Here is a 26,522-nt window from a genome sequence, read left to right on the forward strand (position 1 = left end):
CACTGCCCTGGAGTTTAAAGAGGAAGGACATTATGGCCAGGATCCTAAGTGTCTATGAGAGAGGAAGTTAGGGAATCACAGAACCTGAGAATCAGAAGAGACTTTGGAGAGTAGAGATCTGCTCTACTTTTCTCAGAAAGAGAAGATAAGGCCCAAAGCTGGGACGTGACTGATCCACAGTGACAAGCCTGGATATAGAGCCAGTTCATGGGTCAGCAGTCTGGTACTTTTTCCACACCACTGTGCTCTTCTCTTTCTTGGGGAAAAAAAAAAAGCCACAGCCAGTCTTGGTGGCTCACACCCCTGATCCTAGCACTCTGGGAGGCTGAGGCTGGAGCTCAAAAGTTTGAGACCAGCTTGAGCAAGAGCCAGATCCCTACTAAAAATAGAAAAATTAGCTGGGCATTGGCAAGTTCCTGTAGTCCCAGCCGCCAGAGGCTGAGGTAGGAGGTCGGATGGAACCCAGGAATTTGAGGTTGTAGTGATGTGACAGAGCAAGACTCTGTCCAAGGAAAAAAAAAAAAAAAAAAAGAAAAGAAAAAAAGAAAAAATTAGAAAAAGATGTTTCAGTAATGTGTGGGAGGGCCTCCCACCTCCCCATGGATTTGAAGCCTCTCTCCACCCCAGCCCTAACTCTGTACCCGTGGCAAACCGTCAAGGCCCGGCTGACCTCCTGGGTTTCATTGTTGCATATTAGCTTGGGTTTAAATCATGACTAATACCAGAAGATCCGAGGCTGTGCCCACTCGTCAGTTTTGGGAATTTTGTAACCTAACGTTGAACTGCGCGCATACGCGTGAACAGCCCTTGCCTGACCACACATCATCCCGGTACGGCAGGTGGCTGTCCAGCACTCCTCAGGGCATTGCTAGGGTGGCTTTGCTTCTCCTCTGCTTGCCACAGTTGCAAACCCTCGCAGTGCCATGACCTCTGGGGAAACTCGATCTTAAGTCCCATGGACAAACGCTCCAGTCCCGCGGGGCTCCCAGGACACTACAGCGATCGGATTTCGCGTGGCCGCCCAGTTCCCCCTACTCGTATCCCCTCCCGCCAGGGAACCCCCGAAGCCAATCAGAACGTCGCGGAGCTCGGGGTTGTAGAGTCCCAAGCCCGGGACCCGCCCCTCTTTGTTGCGGTGGCCAATGGACGCATTCGGAACATCGGCGGCTGCCCGGGTGACTCGGTTATATGTCACAGAATAACATTCGAGAATGGGACATGGAATGAGGCGACGGCAGCAGCAGCCCCAGCCCCAGGCCCAGCAGCAGCAGCAGCAGCAGCAGCAGCAGCAACAGCAGCAGCGGTCCTCGTCGCCCCCGCCGCCCGGAGAGGCTCTGCAGCAATGAAGCCGACTGTCCCGAGGTAGGGCTCCGGAGCTGCGGTGCGCGCTTCCTGCGCCCCGCGTGCACCCAGTCTCTCCCGGTGCATGGCTGGACTCAGGGAAAGGGGGCGGGTGGAATTCTGCCCACCACAGCCCCGCCGGGGGCCAGGGAGAAACCCAGCCGCCTTTGCAAGCCGAGGCTGCTGCAGCGCCCTCGCGCCAGCTCTGGGCACTCACTCACGTGCTGACACGTTACTTGGCTCAGCTCCTCGCTCTGCTGCATCTGGAGACCAAGCAATGTGTGGAGCCGTGTGGGGACCTCCTGTTCCTTCATGCTACACGAGCTGGCTTTCTTCTCCCTTCACTGTCCCCTACGCATCCCCTACGCCCCCGGTGTTTAGGTTTGTGTGAAGCTTTGTGGCAAATTGCGAGCTGTCTTTCTAGGTAATCTAGGTATTCCATTCCCAAGGGTTCTGTCAGCGCACTGGGTTAGCGGGAGGTGGCGTGGAAACACTTTGGGGCCCCCTCACTCGAGTTCTCACCCCCAGGGGATGTCCTCTTAGCCGTGGTGTCTGCTGTGTCTCCACTGATTCCAGGCGCGGCCCTTAGCCGAGAGTACGGCCGCCTCCGCGGACTCCCGCCGCCGCTCTCCCTTCGTGTGTCCTGCGGCAGCTAGAGGCATGGAGAAGGCCACCCCCGCGGGGCGCTGATCCCTGCGCCGCGCCCGCGCGCACACGCCCCCCGCCGCCGCCGCCCCCGCTCTCCCCCGGCACTGCGCTCCCCGCCCCGGCCCCACCATGACCGGCTCCGCTGCGGACACTCACCGCTGCCCCCACCCCAAAGGCGCCAAAGGCACCCGGTCCCGGAGCAGCCACGCGCGGCCCGTGAGCCTCGCCACCAGCGGGGGCTCGGAGGAGGAGGACAAAGACGGCGGGGTGCTGTTTCACGTTAACAAGAGCGGCTTCCCCATCGATAGCCACACCTGGGAACGCATGTGGATGCACGTGGCCAAGGTGCACCCTAAGGGGGGAGAGATGGTGGGCGCCATCAGGAACGCCGCCTTCTTGGCAAAGGTCAGTGGCTTCAAAGGCAGGGGTGGAGTTGGGGGTGACGGGGTGGGCAGTGATGGGACCTTTTCAGCCTGTACATTGCAAATAGAAGCAATTTCTATTTTCCTGGTCCTGCTACAAACTGCCTTTCCCTCCCCAGTCACCCGCCAGCCCTTTTAAAAATTGAGATATTTACCTTGGAAGCCTTAGCAATGGGGGCGGGGGAGGGAGATGGAGGGGGCTTGCTGTCCTGTCTGAGACTGTATGGTCGGGTTGTCCCAAGGTTTCTTTGAATTTCCAGCCAAACTCTATTATTTACTCAGCCTCACGTACATCCTCTTTCAATAAAAGCTAGAGCCACCAGGTAACACCAGCGAGGCCCAAGAAGAATGCGCAGGTCCCCGGGGATCCTGCCGTGTTTGTTCCCTTTGCTCTTTGCGGTCTCTTGCCTCCTGCTACCTTCCCCACCCCCCAAGCAAATGATTTATTAAGCTGTGAATGAATTTGCAATCAACCAGTCAGACTTCTCAGTGTGAATCATTTCTAGACTTTATGCCAATTTTTTTTTTTTTTTAAATGACAGTGACTTTCACCTCTGAAACTTGCAAAACAGTGAACTCTCTTTCCAGCTTATCTGGGCTCCAAGAAAAAAGAAAGACTTTTGGCTGTGGCTTAAAAGGGACTTTCCAGTATACATGATGAATTAGTCTGTCTGGACAGAGAAAGAGGCTTAGGAGTGAAACTCTCTTTTTACCTTGGAGCGAAGCCAGTGAGCCATTTGGGCTTGGTGGCAGAGGATATGTCCCTTGGTGGGAGTAGCTGCCTTATATGGAACATTAAAATGTAAACTGGGGAGAAAGAGCCCGGGGGTGATAGCATGGCCAATGGTTTCCCTTGGTGCTGCTGGGAAGATTCCTAGGCAGGTCTAGGAATGCCAGACCTGAGACTGGAAGGCCATCTGGTCCAGTTCCCAGCCTGGCGACAGCTGAGCTTCTGAGCCTGCAGGCCAGAAAGCTGTGTGTGCCCTTGGGGAAGTGGCAGAGCCTCTGAACTTCTCGCTGCAGTTAGTTACAGTGTTTATGACTCTGCTGGACAAGGAGATCTTCATTATGCCCAACTAGAATCTTGCCTGCTTTAGTGTCAATAACACCCTTGCTGAATTCTTGAGCACAAAAACAATGGTCATCTGTACTACAGTTCTGACTTCAGGATATTCCTCTCCTTGAGTTAGGCCCCAGGAGCCCTTTAAACCCAGAGAAGAAGTGGCCACAAGGAACTGAGGCTTGTCCCCACCACCCTGTGCTGCTGTTCTAGGTCAGCAGCCTCAGCATTGACCCTGTCTCTACTTGTGTCTTCAGCCTTCCCAACCTTGTGGCTGGGGGCGGGGTGCTGGAAAGCCTCCTTCTCTAAGTGGGAATCATGGAATTTTACTATTAGTAGAGACCAATGTCCTACCTCTCAGCAGAATCCCTTTCTCCTTCTGAAGATCCCCTGGGAATGGGGGCCTCCCTGCCTCCTGGGGCAGCTGATGCCAGGCCTGGCTAGATTGGTTGTTGGGAAGCTCTTAGACCAAAACAGAACTAACCCCCCCATGTCCCCATACCCCACCTTCCACTGTGAAATGTACTTACATTTCACCACTGATTCTTTTTTTTTTTTTTTTTGAGACAGAGCCTCAAGCTGTCGCCCTGGGTAGAGTGCTATGAAATCACAACTCACAGCAACCTCCAACTCCTGGGCTCAAGCGAGTCTCCTGCCTCCGCCTCCCAAGTGGCTAGGACTACAGGCGCCCGCCACAACACCCATCTATTTTTTGGTTGCAGCCATTATTGTTGTTTGGTGGGCCCAGGCTGGATTTGAACCCGCCAGCTCAGGTGTATGTGGCAAGCACCTTAGCTGCTTGAGCCACAGGCACTGAGCCTCACCACTGATTCTTGAGTAGCCCTTTGAACCAGGGCAGAGCTACTCCTGGTGTCTCTGAATGTTACATGATAGTGCTCTTGGCTAGGCATGGTGACTCACACCCGTAATCCTACCACTCTGAGAGGTGCAGCTGTGAGGATCCCTTGAGCTCATGAGTTTGGGACCAGCCTGAGCAAGAATGAGACCCCATCTCTGCTAAAAATATAAAAAAATAGCCAGGCATGGTGGCAGGTATAGTCCTAGCTATTTGGGAGGCTGAGGCAGGAGGATCACTTGAGCCTAGGTTGCAGTGAACTACAATGATGCCACAGCACTCTTGCTAGGACAACAGAGTGAGACTCCACCTCACAAAGAAAAAAAAAAGGAAAAGAAAAGAACCCCCCCACCACCAAAAAAAACTCAAGATAGTGCTCTTATGGTGGAAGAGACTTAGACTAAAAATCAAGGGACTGAATCATAGTCTTGGTTCTGCTACATCTGGTCTTCTGCCTACGTTACACACTTAAAATTTCTTATCTCAGTTTTCTCATCCCTAAAATGGGAGTAGATCAAATTTCATGTAAAGTTCTCTCCAGTGCTAAAAACCCACGATGTTATGTATGACCTGTGAGTCTCAAGGTCCCTAATGCTGATCTGGGTGATACTACTGAATTAGGAGCCCTCAAATCTGTGACATTCTGTCATTCTACATCTTCCTTTAGTCTTCTTTGTCCAGAAGTTGTGCAGAACTTCTTTGTAGTTCCTTTTACCCTTTCTTTGTTCCCACACCAACTCTTTCTAGGACAATTCCTAGTTTATCATTGGAACTAAAACAAGCGCATATGAAACAATATTCTAAATGTTGCCAGAGCAGTTTAGAACATAAGATTACTACTCCCCGAGACCTGTACCTGATACTTCCATCATTGTGATGTTCTTCAACAAGAGTGTTCCATTTTTTATACAGCAGTCCCCTCGTATTGTACTTTCTCGTAGTAACCTGAAGTTCACATGAGAACTGCTGCCACTCCCCAGCTCTGATGTGGGCAGTTGGCTATTTGGCCCTAAATATAAAGAACTTAACATCTCTCTCTCTCTCACACATTACATCATAATGGTTAGTTTTGTATCTCCAAACACAGCATGACATCCCCCAGGCCCCAACATTCCATAGACTCTGACCCCTCCCCAGGCTCTGACATGGGAAGAACCTCAAAAGCTCTCTTTTCCAAGAGCCACCCCTCACCGATTTCCAAGCACTACTCCCGTGCTTAACTTGGCAGACTCGTTCTTCTGGAGCCAATCCTTTCCTCCTTCAACCACATGGATATCTTGCTGAGGAATTTGTACAGAAGAGGTGTGGTAGGCTGGTGGTGGTGGTAGTAGGGTTGTAGGCTTTCAGGGAGAGTAACCATTTTGGCAATTGAACGTGGACTAAGCTGCAAAAGAAGTATACTGGGCTAGGTTTCAGGGCCCCTATAGAACATTCCATCAGCAACCATGAGAGTTCTGAAGGTCCACGTATCCCCTCTGGAGGGTTTACCTGCTCTTAGATCCTCTTATTTATGACTACAGGTCTCTCCCTAGGGGTTACTGAGTCTGAAGTTAGCATTTTACCTGATCAAAGCCTGTGTTTTTTAGATATACTTTAAGAAAACAGCAAGAGTCCGTTGGAGGAGAATAGGGGATGGGACGGGATGGGCAAAGAGTGACCAACCCAGAAACAGCTGGGCATACTAGGAAATGCTCCTTTTGTTTCTTGACTAGCTGGAGCTGGACTCTCTGAAGAGCAGAAAGCCAGGATAGATTCAGCAGGAAACAATGATGCCTGTTTTTTTGCAGACCCCATGCTTCTGTGCCTTGTTCTCACATTGATTCTAAATTGAGAAGTAATTCACATTTAGAGGAATGAGCTTTGCTTGGGTGAAGACCTGTGAGTGCTTGGGACTTGACACTTGCCAGCAGTCAAGGTGTCACTCCTGCTGCTTGCTGGCTGTCACTTGCAGCTCACTTCCGGTCGTGTCCTGGATTCAGAACCATCCATTTGTATGTCCATTCTGCTCAGTCCTAGGACCTATCAGTCAACATTAACAGAAGTTCCTGGCTGCTCCTGGGCTCATGGGTGCTTTGCTGTGCTTTTCCTCCCAGGTTGGCAGAGAAGATCTGCCTGGCACCTGCGCTGTGTACTCAGAGGAGGGATGACAAAAGGCTTTGCTTTCTCTTTGTTCTTTTTTTTTTTTGAAACAGAGTCTCACTTTGTCTCCCTATGCTGTGGTGTCATAGCTCACAACAACTTCAAATTCTTGGGCTTACAAGGTCCTCTCTCCTCAGCTGAGCAAGAGGCAGACTCTCTTGCTTCATCCAGAGTAGCTGAGACTACAGGCATCTGCCACAACACCCAGCTATTTTTTCAGAGATGGGGTATCGCCCTTCCTCAGGCTGGTCTCGAACTCCTGAGCACAAGCAACCCACCTGCCTCAGCCTCCCCGAGTGCTAGGATTACAGACGTGAGCCACCACACCCGGCCTTCTCCTTATTCTTATTAAAGGATCCTGGTCCCTGAGGCTCTTGCTGTGTCCCCAGCTCCTTTCCTGGCCTCTTGCTTTTCTCTCATATGATAGAGAAGTTACATAACTGGATCCCATCTGCATCATTTCCCTTGCATTTTTCTGACAGGTCAACTGTGTTTGACCAGAATGAAGGGGAAGAGAGGCCATCCACAGGAGCTGTGCCTGTGGTCTGTTTCATTATTCTTCCTCTGGAGCAACCACCTTATTGTCCACTCCACTGCTTCCTACTCCCACTCCCGGCCTCCCAGGGCCCCCATGCTCATTTTGGGAATAAGCAAAAATGAGTGAATCCTGGGCTCTTCCTAAAAAGGTGCATCACAGCTGCCTGAGAATGTCCTTGCTGGCATTGTGGGTCTGCATTTTAGCATCTCTTCACTAACTGTAGAGGCAAAAAATAACATTTTGAAGTGGGTTTAATTTGCATTTCTTAAATTATTAATGAGCTTGAAGATTTTTTCAGATATTTATTTACTATTTACATTTCTTCTTTTGTGAATTGTCTTTCCTTGGTCTTTTTATTGTGGTCAAACATACAGTTTACCATTTTAGCCATTTTTAAGTATACAGTCCTGTGGCATTAAGTACATTCACATTGTCTTCCAGCTGTCACCATCCATCTTCAGTTGAAACTTTCCCTCTTTCCCCAGCGCCTGACAACCACCACTATACTTTTTTTCTTTTTCTGAGACAGGGTCTTACTCGGTCTCTCAGGTTAGAATGCCGTGGCATCATCACAGCTCACTGCAACCTCAAACTTCTGGGCTCAAATGATCCTCCTGCCTCAGCCTCTGCAATAGCTGGGACTACAGATCCCCACCACAATGCCTGGCTAACTATTCTATTTAGAGTAGAAATAAGGTCTCACTCTGTTGCTCAGGTTGGTCTTGAACTTCTGAACTCAAGGATCCTCTCTCTTCAGCCTCCCCGACTGCTAGGATTGTAAGTGTGAGACGCTGCACCCATTCACTATTCTATGTCTCTATGACCTTGATTACTCTAGGAATCTCATGATGGGAGAATCATCACCATATGTATTTGTCTTTTTGTGACTGGCTTATTGACTTAGGAAAATATCTTCATGGTTCATTCAGGTCATAGCATGTGTCAAAATGTCCTTCCTTTTGAAGGCTGAATAATATGCCATTGTACACCACCGTACACTCTATTGTATACCACATTTGGTCTATTCATTCATCTGTCAATGAACACTTGGTGACTTCTGCCTTTTAGGGCCATTATTTTTTCTTGAGGCTTAAAGAGCTTCCTTATCCCTTTGTATGAACTCTTCACAAATTGGAGATATTAATTTATTGTCACTGGGTGTTCCCAGGGGAAGTGGATGTTTTAAGCCTCTTCCACTACAGTAAAAAGGTATCTCCATGGTGTGAAGCGCTCACGTTGAGCGTCCAGGGACTCAGCCACTGCCGATTCTGTTTTCTATTTCCTAAAAAATTAGAACACCTGGGTTTGGCCAGTCTAGACCCCTGAGAACACATTAGTAACAGGGTTCACATTTAATGTGCATCCTGTGCCCAGCCCCAGGCTTCTTGCTTTTATATTGGATCATGCAATCCTTACAACCAGCCTGGAAGGTTCCAAGCAGGTGATACTATTCCTATTTTGTCAGGAAGAAAACAGACAGGCCATGTAGCTTGACCAGGGTCCTCAGCTGGTGAGTGACAAAGCAGGAATTTGAACCTGGTTGTGTGTGTCGCCTAATTACACCCTGGAGCCCATAACAGCCTAAGGCATGGGCTGGAAGCTGACCCCCGGCCAGCTCTCCCGGAAATCAAGGCGAGCTGTAGCCCATGCTGTCATGCCCTCAGCGGTCTTAACTCCTTTCCCACCACAGCCCCACCCGTCAGCCAGGACCTGGGGAATGTATGTATTTGTCCTCCCACTGGGGAGGAAACGTGACCACAGCTCCTGCCGTGGTCACAGCCAGGCTGAGGCAACATGCAGCTGTTTTCAAAAGGCTTTGGGCGCCATTTGGCTGCTATTCTGAGGCCCAAATGCCACCTGGCTCCACCCCCACCATCCAGCCTTTGTGGGCTCTACTGGGCTTGGGGGGAATTGAAATAATTTGGCACCCAGACCCATAGTGGACACTGAACCAAGTCCCAAGGCTTGGGCTAAGGGACATCCCTCGGGGATCTTTTAGGTGGCTGGTGAGTCTTCTGGGCATTTCTCCATGCTTACCAGCTTTCCTATTAGAGAGGTACCCACTTTTCTGGTAGAAATGCTTCTGTCTCAATAAACTGTAATTCCCCTCCTCCCTTCCTCGGCTGCTATGCTTCCTGCCCCTTCTATACCTGACCTAGAGCTTGGACGTATTAGACACACGTTTGCTCTCATCACCTCTTTTCTCACTTTGTGAAATCCCTATCACATTTTTCAGAATTCTAGGTGTTGGTAGATCAGTGGATGTCACTGCAAAAAACTAAGAACAACCTTGACTCTTCCTAGTGTGTGTTAAGGAGAAACATAAGGATACAGTTCATATTTTGACTTGCTCTGTGTGTGTGTGTTTGTGTGAGTCATAGGGGCAAATATTCAACGTGGAATTTGAAGTGACCCCCCCCAGGCAGGCATGTGATTGATTTGAGTTGATATGTAGTAAGCACAGTGTAGCTCCCGGAATAGCTCTGCCTGTGGTGCACACACGTTTGCATTCACACACACACAGAGCACCTGGGCTGTGGTGTAGAAAGTGTGACTGGTTTCCTCTCAGCTGAGGGGACAGTTGCTGTGAAGTAGGACATTTCAAAGCCAAGGGAGAATAGAGACACCAAGAGGAAAAGAATGCCAAGGAGTGTTTGCAGTAAACGCAGCCACAGGGGTCCATATGTAGGGAGAGCCTAACGCCCTGCCTGGGGCAGCATGTCCTCAGCCACGCTGTGGGGCTGGTGCCTGCAGAGCCAGGCAGAGAGCCAAGGACAGCCTGAGGCAGTGTCTGGCTCTGCAGCCCAGCCGGCCTGCCCAGGACTGTCCCCAGGGCTGTTCACCAGCAGCTTCACCCTCTATCAAGCTGAGCCCTAAATCCCCAGGGCCACCCTTGCCCTGTTTTCTCTGAGGATGGGACTAATCCGTCCTCCAGTCCTTTCTGCTTCTCCCTAAGCAGCTTAGGCCTGGAGGAGCCTCCTGTCTCCTTCCAGGCAGCAGCACTCCCGGAGCCCTGGCCCACATGGGCTGACTTTTTTTGTCACCAACCACCAGAGAGACAGAGATCAGAAGACTGAGAACACATAGGGGAAATAAAGCAAAACCCACAAACAAACCAAGCAGGCTTGGTGCCCATAGCAAGTGGTTATGGCATCAGGTTCAAACCCAGCCTGGGACAGTTAACAACAATGACAACTGCAACAAAAAATAACTGGGCGTTGTGGCAGGCACCTGCAGTCCCAGCTACTTGGGAGGCTGAGGCAAGAGAATCGCTTAAGCCCAAGAGTTTGAGGTTGCTGTGAGTTGTGACACCACAGCACTCTACCCAGGGTGACATAGTGAGACTCTATCTCAAAAAAAGAAAACAAACAAACAAACAAGCAAACAGAAAAACCCGGGTTCGCATCCCTTGGTTCCCAGGAGTGACTTGATTGAACATCACGATTTGCTTTTGGCCTCCTTGGCAGGGCTGCTCAGAGCTGAGCTCTAAATTCCTGAGAAGGGACACCTGCCATCCCTTTCCAATCCTGTCTTCATTTGGTCCTTCCCTTCCCAGCAGGGATTAGAACTTCATCCTCTCAATTATAGATATGCAGTGAGTGTTGACTGAGAGGCAAACTAGGAAATGAAGGCGCTAGGGGTGCTGCAGTGAGGGGTAGTGGAGGAAGGTGGCTTAGGAGTCGGAGGGGCGCACTTGTCTGGGCAGAGTCAAGTCAGGTGGAGGGCTTTCCTGATCCACCCTTGCTGGGACTCGGAGGAAGGGATGCAACAGGCGTTGCAGGGAGCATGGTGTTGAGACAGTGCAGTCATGCTTGTTGCAATTCTTCAGTGCACCATTTAGCTCATATTCTGTGTTTGGTGCCCTTGAGCACATATATTGGGTCACCCTTGGTGACATAGCCAAAAGTGTCAGGCAGTAACTAATGGAACGGCTTTGTATCCATGCTAGGCCAGCCTTGATGGGGGATAGTATATATAGGACATGTCCTTGGCCTCAAGGAGGCTCTTGGGCTTTCAGGAGGACACGGGCTATATTCACAATCACAATACCCAGAGGGTCATAGAGAACCACCGTGACTCAGAGTAGAGCGTGTGTAGAGGGAGAATTCATGGAGGGACCGAACATTCTGGGGAGACCTCATGGAGGAAGCATCATGTGAACAGGCGTCCAGGCCTGGGTGGCCTCTCAGGAACTGCTCTCCATGAGGTTTCAGGAATTGGGCCCCAAGAGTACCTCCTTGATGAAAAGATTCCCTTCTTTATTTCTCTGCAGCCTTCAATACCCCAGGTCCCAAACTACAGGCTGTCGATGACAATTCCAGACTGGCTCCAGGCAATCCAGGATTACATGAAGACACTACAGTATCCTTCCAACCAAGGTCTGAGCAGGCCCAGCCAGGGGACAGGCGTGGTGCTCCCCAGCCTGGTGGCATATCTTTCCCCAGCTGGTCATCAGAAGCTCTGTAAGGTTGGTGAGGCCAGGCATGGAGGGGTGCCCCTAGGTAAGAATCTAGAAAGAGTACTGAGAGAGAGTATAATTGTGATGCCCCAACCCCTCTCCTTCAGGGCGCATGTGGGCAGGGCAGGGGGGCCAGTGAGGCGGGGCTGGTCCCTCTCTAGCCACTCTGGCTTCTCCTTTCTCTCCTTCCCTGTCCCTCTTCTCTGGACACCACTCTTTTTTCCTTCTCCTCCTTCTCCACCTCTTGTCTCTTGATCTTCTTGGCTCTCCTCCTCTTGTCTTCCTCTACTATCTTTATTTTGCCCTCTTCCCTCCTATTCTTCTGCTCTTTTCTTTTCTTCTCTCACTTCTCTGCCTTCACCCCTGACCGTTCATGATCTACAGAGAGGTCCACCTCGTGCTGCCTTTGGCTCCCTAGCTGACCCAGGCCGGCGATCTTGCTTGGTTCTGTGTGAATGGATGGGGCTCTCGGATGGGAGCCCGCTCCACCTTCTCGAGCTTGAAGAGGAACTACGCAACTCTGTGGGTCCAGTTTGGGTTCAGACCAGCCAGACTTTTGATCCTTTTCTTCTCCCATGTCTTCAGGTTGTTTGCAGCCAGGATTAGATCAGTTCTGACAACCCTCACGAGCAACAGTTTAGAAGCAACTGGTCCACCTGCCATTTACGGGACAGGAGTCAGATGGGAGCTGGCCTTTAGCACATTATCCAGGAGGCCAAGCTTCTGCCAACCTCTGTTCTTCCTTTATAAAGATATAAAACTCAGCATGCCTTACAAGGCCCCAAGCCCACTGGTTCGCTTTCTGTTTGACTGTTCATACCCAGCCTTGAGGCAAATAGGATTTCAGGGGGCAGCGCACATATGTCCCACATGTCCCAGAAGAGCCTCTCCTCTCTGTGTTATAGGCAAGAATCCTTCTAGTGGATTTTTGTGTCTTCCCTGAAGGGACCAAGGAGCACCACCTACCTCATAAGGCTGGATACTACCCGCTGGGAATAGCACCAATTTCTCCTTTGGGCAGGGAGGTTATTTGATGAGCCTCTCTCTTTCTACTTCAGGGATCATCAGTTCCCCCGCCTGGCATCTTCCCCGCGGAATCCTAATGCAGTATTAGGAGAAAGTAGCTCCAGCCTCTAGGAGGGAGACTTCCAGCCCTTGCAAGCCTGTCTGATGTTGGTGCTCAGCCCTAGCTCCATGTAGTCCAGAGGCATGGGAATCCTGCCAGGGTAAACCTGGATCCCAAGAGCTAACCCTCTCTGGATGTGACTGACTCCTCACATTCCAGAGGAGAATTAGAATGGCTCACATTCCAGAAGGTGACAGAATTAGAATGGCTCCCATTTCTATGTAGGACCTGATCTTCACAAGGCTCTGTCTGGCCAGGGCGCTGGGAGCAGGAGCCTGGCTGGGAATGCAGGGATGGGCAGATGCGCATGTGCTTTATAGACACGCTCATGCTCACGCTACCATGAACCTTACAGCTCACGCTCAGCTGAGGTTTCCTGGTTGTCTTGAGGATCTGCTTTTAATTGTCTCTTCTCTTATTCTTTATGACTGCAAAGACCAATGGCCTACCTACTTCATCACTGGCTGCAGAGAGGACTGGAAAAGGGAAGGTCCCCAACTACAGGCTGCCAGGAGCATGCTCGTGGTCACCTGGCCACTGGAGCCACCACACAAGGAAGGCAGAGTGTGGACTCTGCCTTGACCTTCTTACCGGACTTTTATTTAGTTCTTAGGACTTCCTGCTGCTTTGTTCTGGGCGCGGGTGCCAGTCGGGGTCAATCCTGGCTGTGAGTGTGCTCAGCTGGCTGTGGGGATATGGGAGGACAAGTCCTGCCTTCCCCTCAGACAGCCTGAGGGCAGCGGCCCACAGGAGTGCTGATTTTGCCTTGGCTCTGGAAAGAGGCACTCCCTGAGCTCTGCTGAGTGGGGAAGAAGTCCTCTGAGGCAAACTCTGGGCTCAGAGAATTTCATGCCCAGAGGGAACGTTTAGAGACTTTTTTCTCCAGCCCCCTTTCTGGGGCTCATTTGTTAACTATGAAGTGAGGAAGGATAGGTAATTTTTTAATTATTTAATTAAAGGTTTATCTCACTTTATTCACTAGATGTATCAATGCGATAAACGAACAAGGGAGATTTGGGCACAGAACTGAACTTTACCAATTGAATTCTATTTTGTGTAACAAGAACCTCACTGCTTTAATATAGTCTTCAGTAAAATAAAATTAATTCACTGTGAGAATATTAGCCCTTCATTTTTCTCTTTTACCTCTGGGGCTTGCATGTTGTATCTTTTAAAAGCTGGGCAAGCCTATATTGCTAATTGTTATTCTTATGGCCAAAGACAGTAATTCTCAAACTGGTGTGCTTGTAGAAATCACCTTCCAGCCCTCACCCTGGAGCTTGTAGTGCAATAGTCTGAGGTGAGCTGACTCTGAGTGGCAATGAAGGTGAAGAACCATGGCCTGACATCAGAATCTCCAGGGATGGAGCTCAGAATCTACTTAGAAGGAGCTGTCTGGGTGGATATGTGTGTCCATGGCAGAGAGGTTGAGCACTATCTGAGTGGGGAGGAAAGGAGTCCCAGCCCTTCTTAGCAGGTGCAAGTGCCTCTGTCATCCATCCATCCATCCATCCATCCATTTATCTTTCCATGGTTCCGTCCACCCATCCACCCATTTATCCATCCATATAGCCACCTGTCCATTCACTCATTTCTCATTCATTTAATATTTTCTAACTTGCATATGTTGGGCTTCTGCCAGGTTTTATGGGTGATCTAAAGATGATGAAATAGTCCCAACTCTCAGAGAACTTATAGTCCAGCAATGAAGATATATGTTCGGTTAATCAGAATACAGAATAGAAGGAAAGGAGCTGTTATAAAGGTCCAAGTTGCTGTGAACCTTAAGTTAGAAGTTAGATTCTACCAAGGATAATGAGGCGTTAGAAGCTATCGACTCCCTCTAGCTACTGGCCACTTCTGAAAAGCCTCCACATCCTCATCTCACAGAGAGATCAGAATGCATGGCTTCCTCTGACAGATTCCCGGGACCTTTGCAGTTTGCTGTCACTTTCCCTTTATATGCTTCACACAGATACAATCATACAGGGACCCAGTTCTTTGAAATTAGAAAAATGAGACCACTGAGTGGGTAAGTGGTGCATGTTCTGTGGGCCATCTGACCTTTTTCCTAACCTGAGCTTCCAACTCCCTCTCCTGACCTCCATCCCTGTATCCCAGTGCTCAGATCTCCTAGTGTGTATGGGGTGGAGGTGGGGAGTGCCCTGGGGTCAGGTTGGAGGGGGGCACTAGGGCAGCTAAGTTCAGTGGTGAATACTAACTCTCAGGCTAGAAGAGGCTCATATTATTTGCTTTGTGAGGCCTCATTGTAGCATTGGGTGGGTGCTGTGGGATATAGCAATTAACTCTTGGAAAGGGAAATGGAGAATTTAGGTTCGTTTTTTTTTTTTTTTGCAGTTTTTGGCTGGGGCTGGGTTTGAACCCGCCACTTCTGGCATATGGGGTCAGCGCCCTACTCCTTGAGTCACAGGAGCTGCCCAGTTTTTTTGTTTTTGTTTTTGTTTTTTTTCTTTTTGAGACAAAGTCTCCCTTTGTCACCCTTAGCTCATAGCAACCTCAAACTCCTGGGCTCAAGTGATTCTCTTGCCTCAGCCTCCCAAGTAGCTGGGACTATAGGCACCTCCCACAATGTCTGCCTGTTTTTAGAGACAGAGTCTGACTCTTGCTCAGGCTGATCTCGAACTCCTGAGTTCAGGCAATCCACCTGCCTCAGCCTCCTAAAGTGCTGGGATTACAGGCCGTGAGCCTCTGCGCCCAGCTGAGAATTTAGGATTTTAGTGGCCAAGTGCAGGTATACTTTGGTGCCATCCTGTGTGGCCAGTTCCCTCCTCTGTGTTCCTTCATGGTGTCTAGTGTGGTGATAGGCTTGCTGGTGGACTGACAGACGGACTGTATAATTAAGTCAGTCCTGAGATCCTCTGTTGTGCTTTATCCTGCAGGTTAATGGAAACAGCAAAAGAAATGACCCGGGAGTCCCTGCCCATCAAATGCCTTGAAGCTGTCATCCTGGGCATGTATCCTTCAAGTTATGTGTACTCACGTTCACAGATGAGCCTCACTGTGAGGGTGGCTGTGCCTTTAACATCCTAAATTTGCAGAGCCGATGCTTGTTGTCTCCTTGGAGAGAGTGTCCAACTCCCCTGATGCTTCTCTTTAACTGTCCCCATCTAGAGTTGAACCAAATCAATGCTGGGCTCCTGGACCAATGTTAGTCTAACCTGTTAGCTACAGCCTCCACCAGGGACATCTCAGGCTAGTGACCTTGCAGATTCACAAGGACAATTCCATCTTAGAATTGAGGACTAGAGAGAGTGTGTGGCTGTTTCTTGCATTAATCCAACATTGCAACAGGAAAAACACTCCCGGGGAAATGAGAGTGTTAGTGTCCAGACCCTTCTCCAAGGAAAATTCTGAGAGTGGAATGTGGAAGACACCAACAATGGGGGTGTGTCCTGGCTGGACGGAACGCAGCTGAAGCAAGGGTCTGGTCTCTCCCACACTTTCTGTTCCATTTGCTGCCAAACACCTGCCTCTTCAGCCTGAGAAGAATATGGTCCCCCAAAATGGATGGCGCTGACTTATTCGTGGTGATGACAATAGAACAGGATTACATAGAAGAGCAAAGACACTCCCAAGCCTTATGGGGCTCGAAGGGACAGTGGCAAAGGCAACACAGGCAAGATACGTCGCTCATACACTTGCGAGGTGGTCACAGGTGAGACTAGTTAAGTCCTTGAGTGCTGCGCCGAGAAGTGACCTTTTCCCAAATGCAATGGGCAGCCCAGATAAGACGTGGTCTGGTGTACACTTTCGAGAGGTAGCTCTCTAAAGCTGTGGTCCCCAAGCCCCAGGCTGTCTACCTCTACCCATAAGCAGCCTGTTAGGAACTGGGCCCCATAGCTTGAGGTGAGTGGCAGTGTGTGAGGAAGCTTCATCTGTATTTACAGCCACTCTCTGTCACTCACATCGCCGCCTAAGCTCCACCTCCTGTCAGATCGGCAGCAACATTAGATTCTCATGGGATCATGAACTCTACTGTGAACACACATGTGAGGGAGGTTGCACACTCTTAGGAGAACCTAATGCCTGATGATCTGAGGTGGAGCTGAGGTGGTGATGCTAGGACTGAGGGGCAGCAAGACGTTTGACTGCACAGAGACCATAATAAATCAATTGCTTACAGACTCATATCAAAACCATCCTTCATACCCTCTCCCCCCAGTCCATGGAAAAATTGTCTTTGATGAAACTAGCCCCTGGTGCTTTAAAGGACAGACTGAAAGAGGACAGATTGGAGGAGGCTAGGGTGGGATCTGCAAAGCCCACCTGGAGCTATTGCAGCAATGGTGATGCTTGAGGAGATACAATGTAGAGGACTCGGGGGCTGACTGGATGCGGACACTGATGAGGAAGGAGTGAACAAACACAGGTGTCTGGATTGGGTGATGTCCACAGAGGTGGGCTGGGGGAACAGGAGTGGCAGGGAGGTGAGGTGCATCATTGCAGACCTGAGCTGAGATGGTGCTGGCAAAGGTGGAGGGAAGGTGGGGAGGTGTATGATCATCACCACCCCAAGGGGACTGATTAGCCAGGGAGAGTTAAAGGAGGGGGACATGGCTGCACATTGGTGGTTTGCATAGTAATGCCAAGGTGGGAGGGACAAACTTAGGGGGAAAGATGAGTTCAGATTTCGACTTGTTGAATTTGAGGTGCCTGTGGGATATCAGGAGGGGGTATTTAGAGTGTGGAGCTTGCAAAGGAATCTGCATTGGGAATGCAAATTTAGGAGCTCTGAGTGTTTAGGGTGCTGTGTGGCTGTTGAAGAACTTGAGAGGAGAAAAATATTTTTTTGGTCTAGTTGGGTACAAAGAGCCCATGCAAGAGACTTAAGAAGGAAAGTCAGGGAGGCAGAAGGAAAACCAGGAGGGAGAGAACACACGGTTCAGAGTTAGACTGGGGCCAATAGGATTGGTCCGTCTGTTTTCTCAGTCTCCCGGATGTTTTTATGGACAGGGGAGTTTCTGTGGTTCTCTGCAGTCTGTGGAGCACTTGCAGGCCTGATCAGAAACAAGACTGCCGGTGGGTGCCTCGCTGATGTTTGAAAAATAGAAACTTGAGCCTTATTGAGGCCTCTTCTGGTCCTCCTGTCTTGCTCCTCCCTGATGCCCACAAAAGAGATGGAATGTGAGCCTGGGGAGCCCAGCAGGAGGCTGGGGCTGGCCTTGGGGCAGCAGATGGCTCAGGGCCCCAACTCTTTAGTGGCAGGAGTTGGCCACAGCTGTTCAGCAGAGCCTCTTGCAGATTTAATGGGGGTGAACAGTTGGCTGCCAGTTTGCTGACAGAGATCAGTGGAGGAGAACTTCCTGAAGTGGACAAGCTGACTTCAGACGCTACAGAGGGGGTCTGAGTGCACCTGCACTGGGGTCCCCTTCTTACAGAATAGTTTCTTCCCTGCACAGTCTTATGCATCCAAGCATCGTGTCACTGGAATCACCTACAGCCTTTCAAGATTGGTCAGGCCCATGTCACAGACAGTGTTCTTAGTTTTCCTTTGTTCTTATTCTTGTGACATTTTAGGAAAGTATAGGGGAGGTGTGGTGGGTGGAGAGATTCAGCCAAACTAAGGGAAATTTGACTCTTGCACACAGACAAGAAACACAGACCTGAATTTTATAAGTTACAGTATCTTTGTCTTTTCTCTTTGCTGTGTCAGCGCCGCTGGGCCCTGCTTTCCACTTGGGTCGTGTCATCCGTCTGTGTCTCCTGCAGGTTCCTGGGAAACAAATGGTGCCTTGACAGCTTTGCAGCTGGCTGGCTTGGCATTTTCGAAGCCTGTGTTCATTGGCTTGTCCTTTCTTGTTTTCTCTGTTTTGACTCTGGCCCAGAGTTCAGGATTCATTACTGAAGAACCACTTCCTTTTATCTCGCTGGAGGGCATGTGCACACTTTCACATGCGTGCTGGATAGGTTGGTCTCTGGTTCCAAATTATCTTCTGAATTACACAAGTATTTGGGGGACCTCACCAACTGTGGTGGGGCTTGTTCATGTTACTGAGCACTAAGGGTTATTAAAGTAACAGGTTCATTGTGAGAGGTGGGCCAGACATACTGCCTGGAGGCTGGGGCTTGGGATGCTGCTGCTCCCCCTTCCCTGGAAAAACTCAGGCTGCTCCCCTCCTTTCATCCATACTTCCTTTCACACCCCCAGTCCCCGCTCTGTTCCCAGTTGCTCCAGGTTCCAAGGCTTTACTGATTGACATAAAGATGGAAAAACTCCTAGAGATCCGTGACTGTGATGTGATGGACTGGTGTTCTCTCCTGACCCCTTTCCATTCCCATGTCTAAACCTGGCTCTCTCCACTTGTCCTGTAAGAGTCATCTCATTGTCCTGGTACTGAGGATCCCCCTCTGCCACCCAGAGATGGCCGGGCTTGCTTCTCTTGGTTTTTTGTTTGTTGGTTGGTTTTGTTTTGTTTTGTTTTGTTTTGAGACAGTCTCACTATGTCACCCTCAGTAGAGTCCTATGGCATCACAGCTCACAGCAACCTCAAACTCTTGGACTTAAGCTATTCTCTTGCCTCAGCCTTCCAAGTAGCTGGGACTACAACTATTGCCACACAGCCCAGCTATTTTTTTGTTGCAGTTGTCATTGTTGTTTAGCTGGCCTGGGCTGGTTTCAAACCTGCCAGCCTGGGTGTATGTGGCTGGCACTGTAACCACTACCACAGGTGCCAAGCCAGGGCTTGCCTCTCTTAACAACACACATGACATTGTGTTCTGATTTTGTTTTTTATTGTGGTAAAATATTTATAACATATACTTTGCCATTTTAACCTTTGTTGTGGTTAAGACATTCTCACTCTATTGCCCAGGCTAGAGTGCTGTGGCATTAACCTAGTTCACAGCATCCTCAAATGCCTGGGTACAAGCGATCCTCTTGCCTCAGCCTCCCAAGTAGCTGGGACTGCAGGCACTCACCACAACACCTGGATAATTTTTCTATTTTCAGTAGAAATGGGGTCTCACTCTTGCTGAGACTGGTCTTGAACCCCTGAGCTCAAGCGATCCTCCCACTTTCTACTTCGGCCTCCCAGAGTGCTAGGATTACAGGCAGTAGCCATCATGCCCGGCTCTTTGTAACCCTTTTTTAAGTGTACAGTTCAATGATACTAAGTACATCCATAATGCTGGGCAGCATGCCCACTGTCCATCTCCAGAATGTCTCCATCTCCCTGAACTGAAACTCTGTACCCATTAAACTAAGGTGACCAGACGTCCCGCTTTTGGCGGGACAGTCCCAATTTTTAACAATTTGTCCTGCGTCCTGCAGTGTTTTAAAAAAGTCCCAATTTTTGGAAAGAATGCATGACAAGCTAGGGAACAGCAAGAGAATGGGAAGGGAATATATCGGCTGCTGAAAAGGTTAATGTAATTCCATTTGGGAACGAAGAGGTTAATGTAACTTCATTTGGAAATGAAAAGGCTAATGTAAACTCCCTACTCCCCTCCTGGGCAAGGTATCAGAAGGAGACTGGCTCCCTCCCTTGCTTCTAGGCAGGGACAATTAGCTCAAAAGGAGCCAAACTGTCTGGAACAAACAAGTAACACCTCCCCCACCCCAGAATAAGGTGACCAGACGTCCCACTTTTGGTGAGACAGTCCTGATTTTTAACAATTTATCCTGCGGTGTTATAAAAAAGCCTCAATTTTTGGAAAGAATGCACAACAAGCTAGGGAACATGGGAGAACAGGAAGGGAATACACGGTTTTGGCTGCCATGTGTCTATTTCACCAGGATATACATTTTATATTATTTTTGTTAATTTTATAATGTTAAACTTTAATAATAACAAATAATTGTTGAGAACTGATTATCGAGAACTGCTTATCAAAGTTTGCATTGTTGTCAGGCCCCGCCCCCCCCATGGTGTCCCGCTTTACCAATGTTAAAATCTGGTCACCTTACCATTAAACAGTATTCTCCATTTCCTCTTCCCAGCCTGGCAACCTCCATTCTACTTCTCGTCTCTGAATTGGACAACTCTTAGAACCTCAGATAAGTGAAACCATATACCGTTTGTCATTTTGTATCTGGCTAGTTTCACTGAGCATAACATCTTCGAGGTTCATTCGTATTATGGCATGTGGTAGGATTTCCTTCCTTTTTAAGGTGAATAATATTCGGTTGTATGTATATGGAACCTTTGTTCATCTCTTTATCCAGACATTTAAGTTGTTTGCGCCTTTTGGCTATTGCCAATTGTGCTGCTAACAACATGGGTGTACAAACGTCTGTTGGAGTCCCTGCTTTCCATCCGTTTGGGTGTAAACCCAGAATTGGAGTTGCTGAGTCTCTCGTAAGTCTGTTGAATTGTTTGAGGACCCTCCATACTGATTGCTTTGTGTCCATTTTGCGTTTATCTCCCACCTGACTGCCAGAGAAGTGCTGCTTTTGTACCTTTGGCCCCACAGCCCTCCCCAGCAGCCGGTCTGGCGCAGTGGACACTCTGAGTGTTTGTTACTCTGGCTGAACAGCTAAGGAATCCCCTTATTCCAGTCCTAGAGAACTTGTCCCAAAAAGCAAGAATTTATGTGAGAGGACTCGGGATATCATTTCATTTCCTAACTGCCACTGAATCTCACATGACAAAGTGAAGAGAAGGAGAACAGGAGAGAGAGAAGCTGAAGCTGTCTGTGATTAAACTGAAGGACAGGAGACGAGGCCGCATCAGGGCCGGGGACTGGGTTCTGTCGGCACCCTTCTTGTCAGGGTGCCTGGATTCCGCCCCTCACCGAGTGCTGTCCTTTTAAGCGTAAGGAAGTGTGTAAGGAAGTGTATCCTCACAATCTAAGGTTTGTTCTTCCTGCAAGCCCTTCTGTGTACCAGGCCTGTGCTGTGCCCAGGGGATATCAGGGCATGAAGTACAACTTCTACTGTCCTAAAGATGGGTACGCAGCAAGGGCTACGGGAGTTCTTGGGCAGGGGGTGCTTGGGGGAGTGGGGAGGATGTCTAAGCAAGGCGAGGAAGGTTGGAGGAGGCATGCCACCCAGGAAGGGGCAGTGGCTAGTGGCGAGGCTGTTCCAGGGTGTAGTGTGATCTGTGTGAGCCTCAGGGACGGAGAGGGCAACCCCGCAGTATCCTTACCACTGACAGGTCCTCCAAAAATCTCTCCATGCTGTAAGGCTGATGTGCAAGCGAAGCCATAAAAGAAGTTAGTTCTGGCTCGGCGCCTATAGCTCAACTAGCTAAGGCGCCAGCCACGTACACCTAAGGTGGCGGGTTCGAATCCCCAGCCCGGGCCCGCCAAACAACAGTGATGGCTGCAACCAAAAAATGGCCGGGCGTTGTGGCAGGCGCCTGTGGTCCCAGCTACTTGGGAGGCAGAGGCAAGAGACTCGCTTAAGCCCAGGAGTTGGAGGTTGCTGTGAGCTGTAATGCCATGGCACTCTACCCAGGGGGACAGCTTGAGGCTCTGTCTCAAAAAAAAAAAAAAAAAAAAAAAGAAGTTAGTTCTGCAGTAGGGATGTAATGTAGTATAGAGTTTGTTGAATAGCCTAATATTTTTAAAAAGCTGCATAATCACTTTGGACTCGTACATATAGCTTTGTAATGTAAAGGTCATTAAAAAGGTTCAGTTACATTTGACTTCATATTAGGGGAGAACATATGTGCAGAGAGCAGTTGGCCCCAATATGTGCATTCTTTCAGGCCTCAAGGTGTATTCTTCAAAAAACTGTCAAGGGCCTGCAGTAGGAAGGAGGGTGGGCTAACCGTGGGTGTCAGGAAAATGAGACTGCACAGAAGGCTTGATGCAAGGGGCCAAATCATGGAAGGACTTTGCTCAGGGATTTGACTAAGGCCTGAAAAAGATGAGGGACAATGAAAACTCATCAGCAGAAGAGTGACTTATGTCAAATTTTGGCTTAAGAAGGTTATGCTGGCTGAGTGCAGTGGCTCACCCCTGTAATCATAGCACTTTAGGAGGCCAGGGCAGGAGGATCACTTAAGGCTAGAAGTTTGAGACCAGCCTGAGCAAGAGCGAGACCCCATCTCTATGAAAAATACAAAAATTAGCTGGGTGTAGTGGTGCTTAAACTATGCCTAGAGTCCCAGTTACTTGAGAGGCTGAGGTGGGAGGAGCATTTGAGCCCAGGAATTTGAGGTTGCAGTGGGCTGTGATAATGCCACTTCTAATATAGCCTGTGTGACAGAGTGAGACCCTGTCTCAAAAAAAAAAAAAAAGGAGGTCATTCTGTGTGGAAAGTGAATGGGATGAAGACAGGTTCCCAGACAGTAGAGAACTGTATCCATTCACTGAGCACTTACCACACTGAAGGCACCTCAGTGGGCACCTGGCTTATTACTTACCTTAGGAACACTCTTGAGTCACCAAAGGTTCCAGCAGAGGAGTGACACTATGCGTTCCCAATTTCCCTCTCCAGAGAAGCTGTCTAGGAGTGATGATGGCCTCGCCAGGGCTGTTGTGGGGCTTTGCAGCGGGTGTGAGGATGTGGTACCTCTTGCCCAATGGGGAGGTTACTTGGAGCCAAAGTGGAGCTGGGGGGCCAAAACCAAGGTAGTGCCAGGAGGCTGTTGATAGATCCAAATGGGCCAGTAAGCAGAGAGAGCTGTCACACTCAGTGGCTTGGGGACTGGAGGCAGCTTTCTGGGTGGTACCCAGGGCTGCTGGCACGGGTGGGCCAGCGCCAATGCAAACACCAGACGGGATGCAGATGGGACCTGCGCTGACGCTGCCATCCAGATAAGCAACCAGTCTGCCTCTCACATCTCCACTCCTAGGTTCTGGTTTTCCTTTCTCAACTGGACCATTGCAGGGGCCTTCCGTTCTTGGTCTGCCCCACACGTGGCAGTCTGAGCATGTCATTCCAATTGTGTGAAATAAGTAAATAAATAAACTCTTTAATAGCTCCTCATTCTCTGTAGAAAACTCAGTGAAGAAAAAGTGACTTGTTATTTTTTTGTTTTGCATTTATGAAATTGCTGAAGAAAATGAAACGTTTTCCTCTTTGTCCCATATTAGTTTTGATATATACCGTATAGTGGGTAGTCGTAGATAATCAAGTGAATCCTTTATAAAAGGATTAGTCTGGAAAGTTTGATGTGAGCTGGCTCAGAGACAAAGGGATGGACTTCCTGACCCCTGTGAAGTGCGTTCCTTTCCTGGGAATCTAAGCTCTGTGCATTTTCAAGTCCTGTTTTCTCTTCCTTGACTCAGATTGTCCAAGATACTTAACCAATGGACAGCCTTCCATTGAGCGGTTCCCCATCAGCTTTAAAACCTACTTCTCAGGAAACTACTTTCACCACGTCGTGCTGGGGATTTATTGCAATGGCCGCTATGGCTCACTGGGCATGAGCCGAAGGGCGGAGCTGATGGACAAGCCATTAACCTTTCGGACTCTGAGCGACCTCATCTTTGACTTTGAAGACTCCTATAAGAAATACTTGCACACAGTCAAGAAGGTCAAGATTGGGCTGTACGTCCCCCATGAGCCTCATAGCTTCCAACCCATTGAATGGAAGCAGCTGGTCCTCAACATCTCAAAGATGTTGAGGGCTGACATAAGGAAGGAGCTGGAAAAATATGCCAGGGACATGAGAATGAAGGTAGGTGCTGGGAAGACCAGTGACACAAGGAGCCTTTTCCTGTTCTCTTGTTCCAGGACTCATCTTTCAAGGATGGTCAAAAATGTCTTGAGGTTACTGTCTCTTTTTGCACGTACCACTTCAAACAACAGCTAAAATCAATTTAACTGTCACAGTGAAAGCAGTGTCTTGGCCTGCGATTCTTACTATAAAATCAGATCTAAAATGTTAGTCATTTTCTACTGAAACTCGAGTTTTGTTCTGTTTCGTCTTTATGATAGCGTGACCAGTTCTAGTTTACCTGGAACCTGAAGGCTTTCCCGTGGCATGACACTTTCAGAACTATAACTCGGAAAGGCCCAGGAAAATCAGGATGACTTGGTCAGCCTGCTTTATTATCTAATATCTCAGGGTCGTATTATATCTCTGTTTTGCCTTATGAGTTGCAAAGCCCTTTGGCATAAAATTTTAACCTGGTGTCACAAAAGCAAATGAGGAAGCATCCGCCATGCAGGCCTTATGCAGATTGTACTCAGAAGCCTCTTTCCCTCTCCCAGTTTAACCTCCAAAGTGCTATGGTGTCCTTGTCCCTCCAGGGCTGTAGAGTCACTGAGAGAAAGCCTGTGCGTACACTGGACACCGCAGGGAAAGGGAGTGTGCTGACCTCAGGCGTGGTTAGGTTTAGCATTTGCCGACTGTCGTCTTCGCTCTGTGGGACCTGGAGTGGAGATTCTTGATAGATTGAAACCACTCTGTCATGTACGTGGGATGGCAGAGAGAGAACAAGCTGGTTTCCGGGCAGCATATATGGGACTTTTCCTTCATGAAAACAGAAACTTCCAAGCAAGCAAACACAGCCCCCAGGAGGCTGAAGCATCAGGCTCTGCTGCTCTCTGTGCCACGGAAAGGGGGGACAATGTGATCATCCACTTCACCCTCTGGGAAGTGACAGCCTTCGTTCTTATGAACGCTGAATAAGCGAGGAACGTGGGTGTCTCCCTTTGGAAGTCTTCCTGCTCGGTGCCGTCATGAATGGGACGGGGGCTGGGATGCTGGGCTGGGGGTCCTTTAGGAAGCAGTGTGGTTAATTCCTCATATATCCTTCAGATCCTGAAACCTGCAAGTGCCCACTCTCCGACCCAGGTGAGAAGCCGGGGAAAATCTCTGTCCCCCAGAAGGAGACAAGCAAGCCCCCCAAGAAGGCTCGGCAGGCGAGACAAGTCGTGAGTAATATTTCCTCTTCCCCAACACATATCAGTGGCGTTGTCCTATCCCATGAGGACAAAGCTGTGTCCAAGCCTTGCATTTGAACCAGATGGTGGATCTTCAAGAGGACTGCCCCTGTCATGCAGAGACCCTTACAGAAAAGGATCCACTATGCATATCACTCCCATTGCTACCGTTTCACTGTGAGTTGTAATGGAGGGATGAGCCCCAGACAGGATGAGATGAAAGGTAGCCTGAAATTCAGGCAACAAGGAAGGAGCCACGGGACTTACAGTTAGAAAATCTGGGGCTGAAATAGCTAAGTTACTAGCTGTGTGACCTTGGGCCTGTCTTCCTAGGCATAAGTTTTCTTACCCATAAAGTGGGACTGTTAGAATCTATGAACTTTCGGGTGGTGCCTGTAGCTCAAGCGGCTAAGGCGCCAGCCACATACACCAGAGCTGGCGGATTCGAATCAGGCCCAGGCTGGCCAAACAATGACAAGTACAACCAGAATCTATGAACTTTCCTAAAGGTGTGCCCAGCAGAACATATGATTGCCATCAGCAGAGGATGGCATCAGAAATACCCACAGGCTCATCCTCTTTTTGGCTAACTCCACCCTCCCCTGTTTTAGCACCAAGTTAGTGATTCTCCTACACTTTCTTAGGTCAAAATGACCCACTTAAGAAATGATAGATTGGAGGCACTTAGGATGCCCAGAGTAACCAGTGCTAATCCACTGGCAAACATCTGAACTATAATCGTCCTGGGAAAAAATAATAGCAGATTCTGTGTCACCTGAGCCTCTTGCCATGCGGGGGCTGGGTGCACAAGAGCGTAGGTGAAGCCCAGCACTGCTGCATGCTAGCCTTGCATCCGGGCAAACCCTTCACCTTAAGGAGCCCCAGTTTTCTCATCCCTAAAAGGATCTAAAACTGCTTTCCCTGTCTATCTGATGAGATTGTTGTAAAGACCCAGTTAGGTGATGTAATGAGAGTGAACTGCTTTTGCACAGTCTCATTATTATGGTCACATCAGTCCTACAGAGTGAATGGGGAATGCCTTACAGTTTTCATGTTCAGATGAAGAAACCAGAACACAAAAAGGGTTTGTTGGCTCGGCGCCTATAGCTCAACCAGCTAAGGCACCCGCCA

The 26,522-nt window shown here is 49.3% G+C and overlaps 1 protein-coding gene across 3 annotated transcripts in view; it reads left to right on the plus strand.

Moving 5' to 3' along the window:
• Positions 1-1,290: 1,290 nt before the first annotated feature.
• Positions 1,291-26,522, plus strand: part of VASH2 (vasohibin 2) — a 39,347-nt gene continuing 14,115 nt past the window's right edge. Inside the window, exons 1-6 of one of the 3 annotated variants that reach the window (XM_003800534.2) lie at positions 1,291-1,362; positions 11,278-11,366; positions 14,565-14,621; positions 15,490-15,564; positions 23,799-24,180; positions 25,267-25,382. In XM_003800534.2, coding sequence (XP_003800582.1) covers positions 11,314-11,366; positions 14,565-14,621; positions 15,490-15,564; positions 23,799-24,180; positions 25,267-25,382 — 683 coding nt within the window. In that variant the 5' untranslated portion in view covers positions 1,291-1,362; positions 11,278-11,313. Of the gene's footprint in view, positions 1,363-2,118; positions 2,395-11,277; positions 11,367-14,564; positions 14,622-15,489; positions 15,565-23,798; positions 24,181-25,266; positions 25,383-26,522 lie in introns of those variants that run through there. The other 2 variants (XM_003800533.3, XM_003800535.3) reach the window with 2 other exon arrangements.

This window comes from Otolemur garnettii, unplaced genomic scaffold (assembly GCF_000181295.1).
Source record: "Otolemur garnettii isolate 467f Iridium unplaced genomic scaffold, OtoGar3 scaffold00178, whole genome shotgun sequence".
Lineage (NCBI taxonomy): Eukaryota > Metazoa > Chordata > Mammalia > Primates > Galagidae > Otolemur > Otolemur garnettii.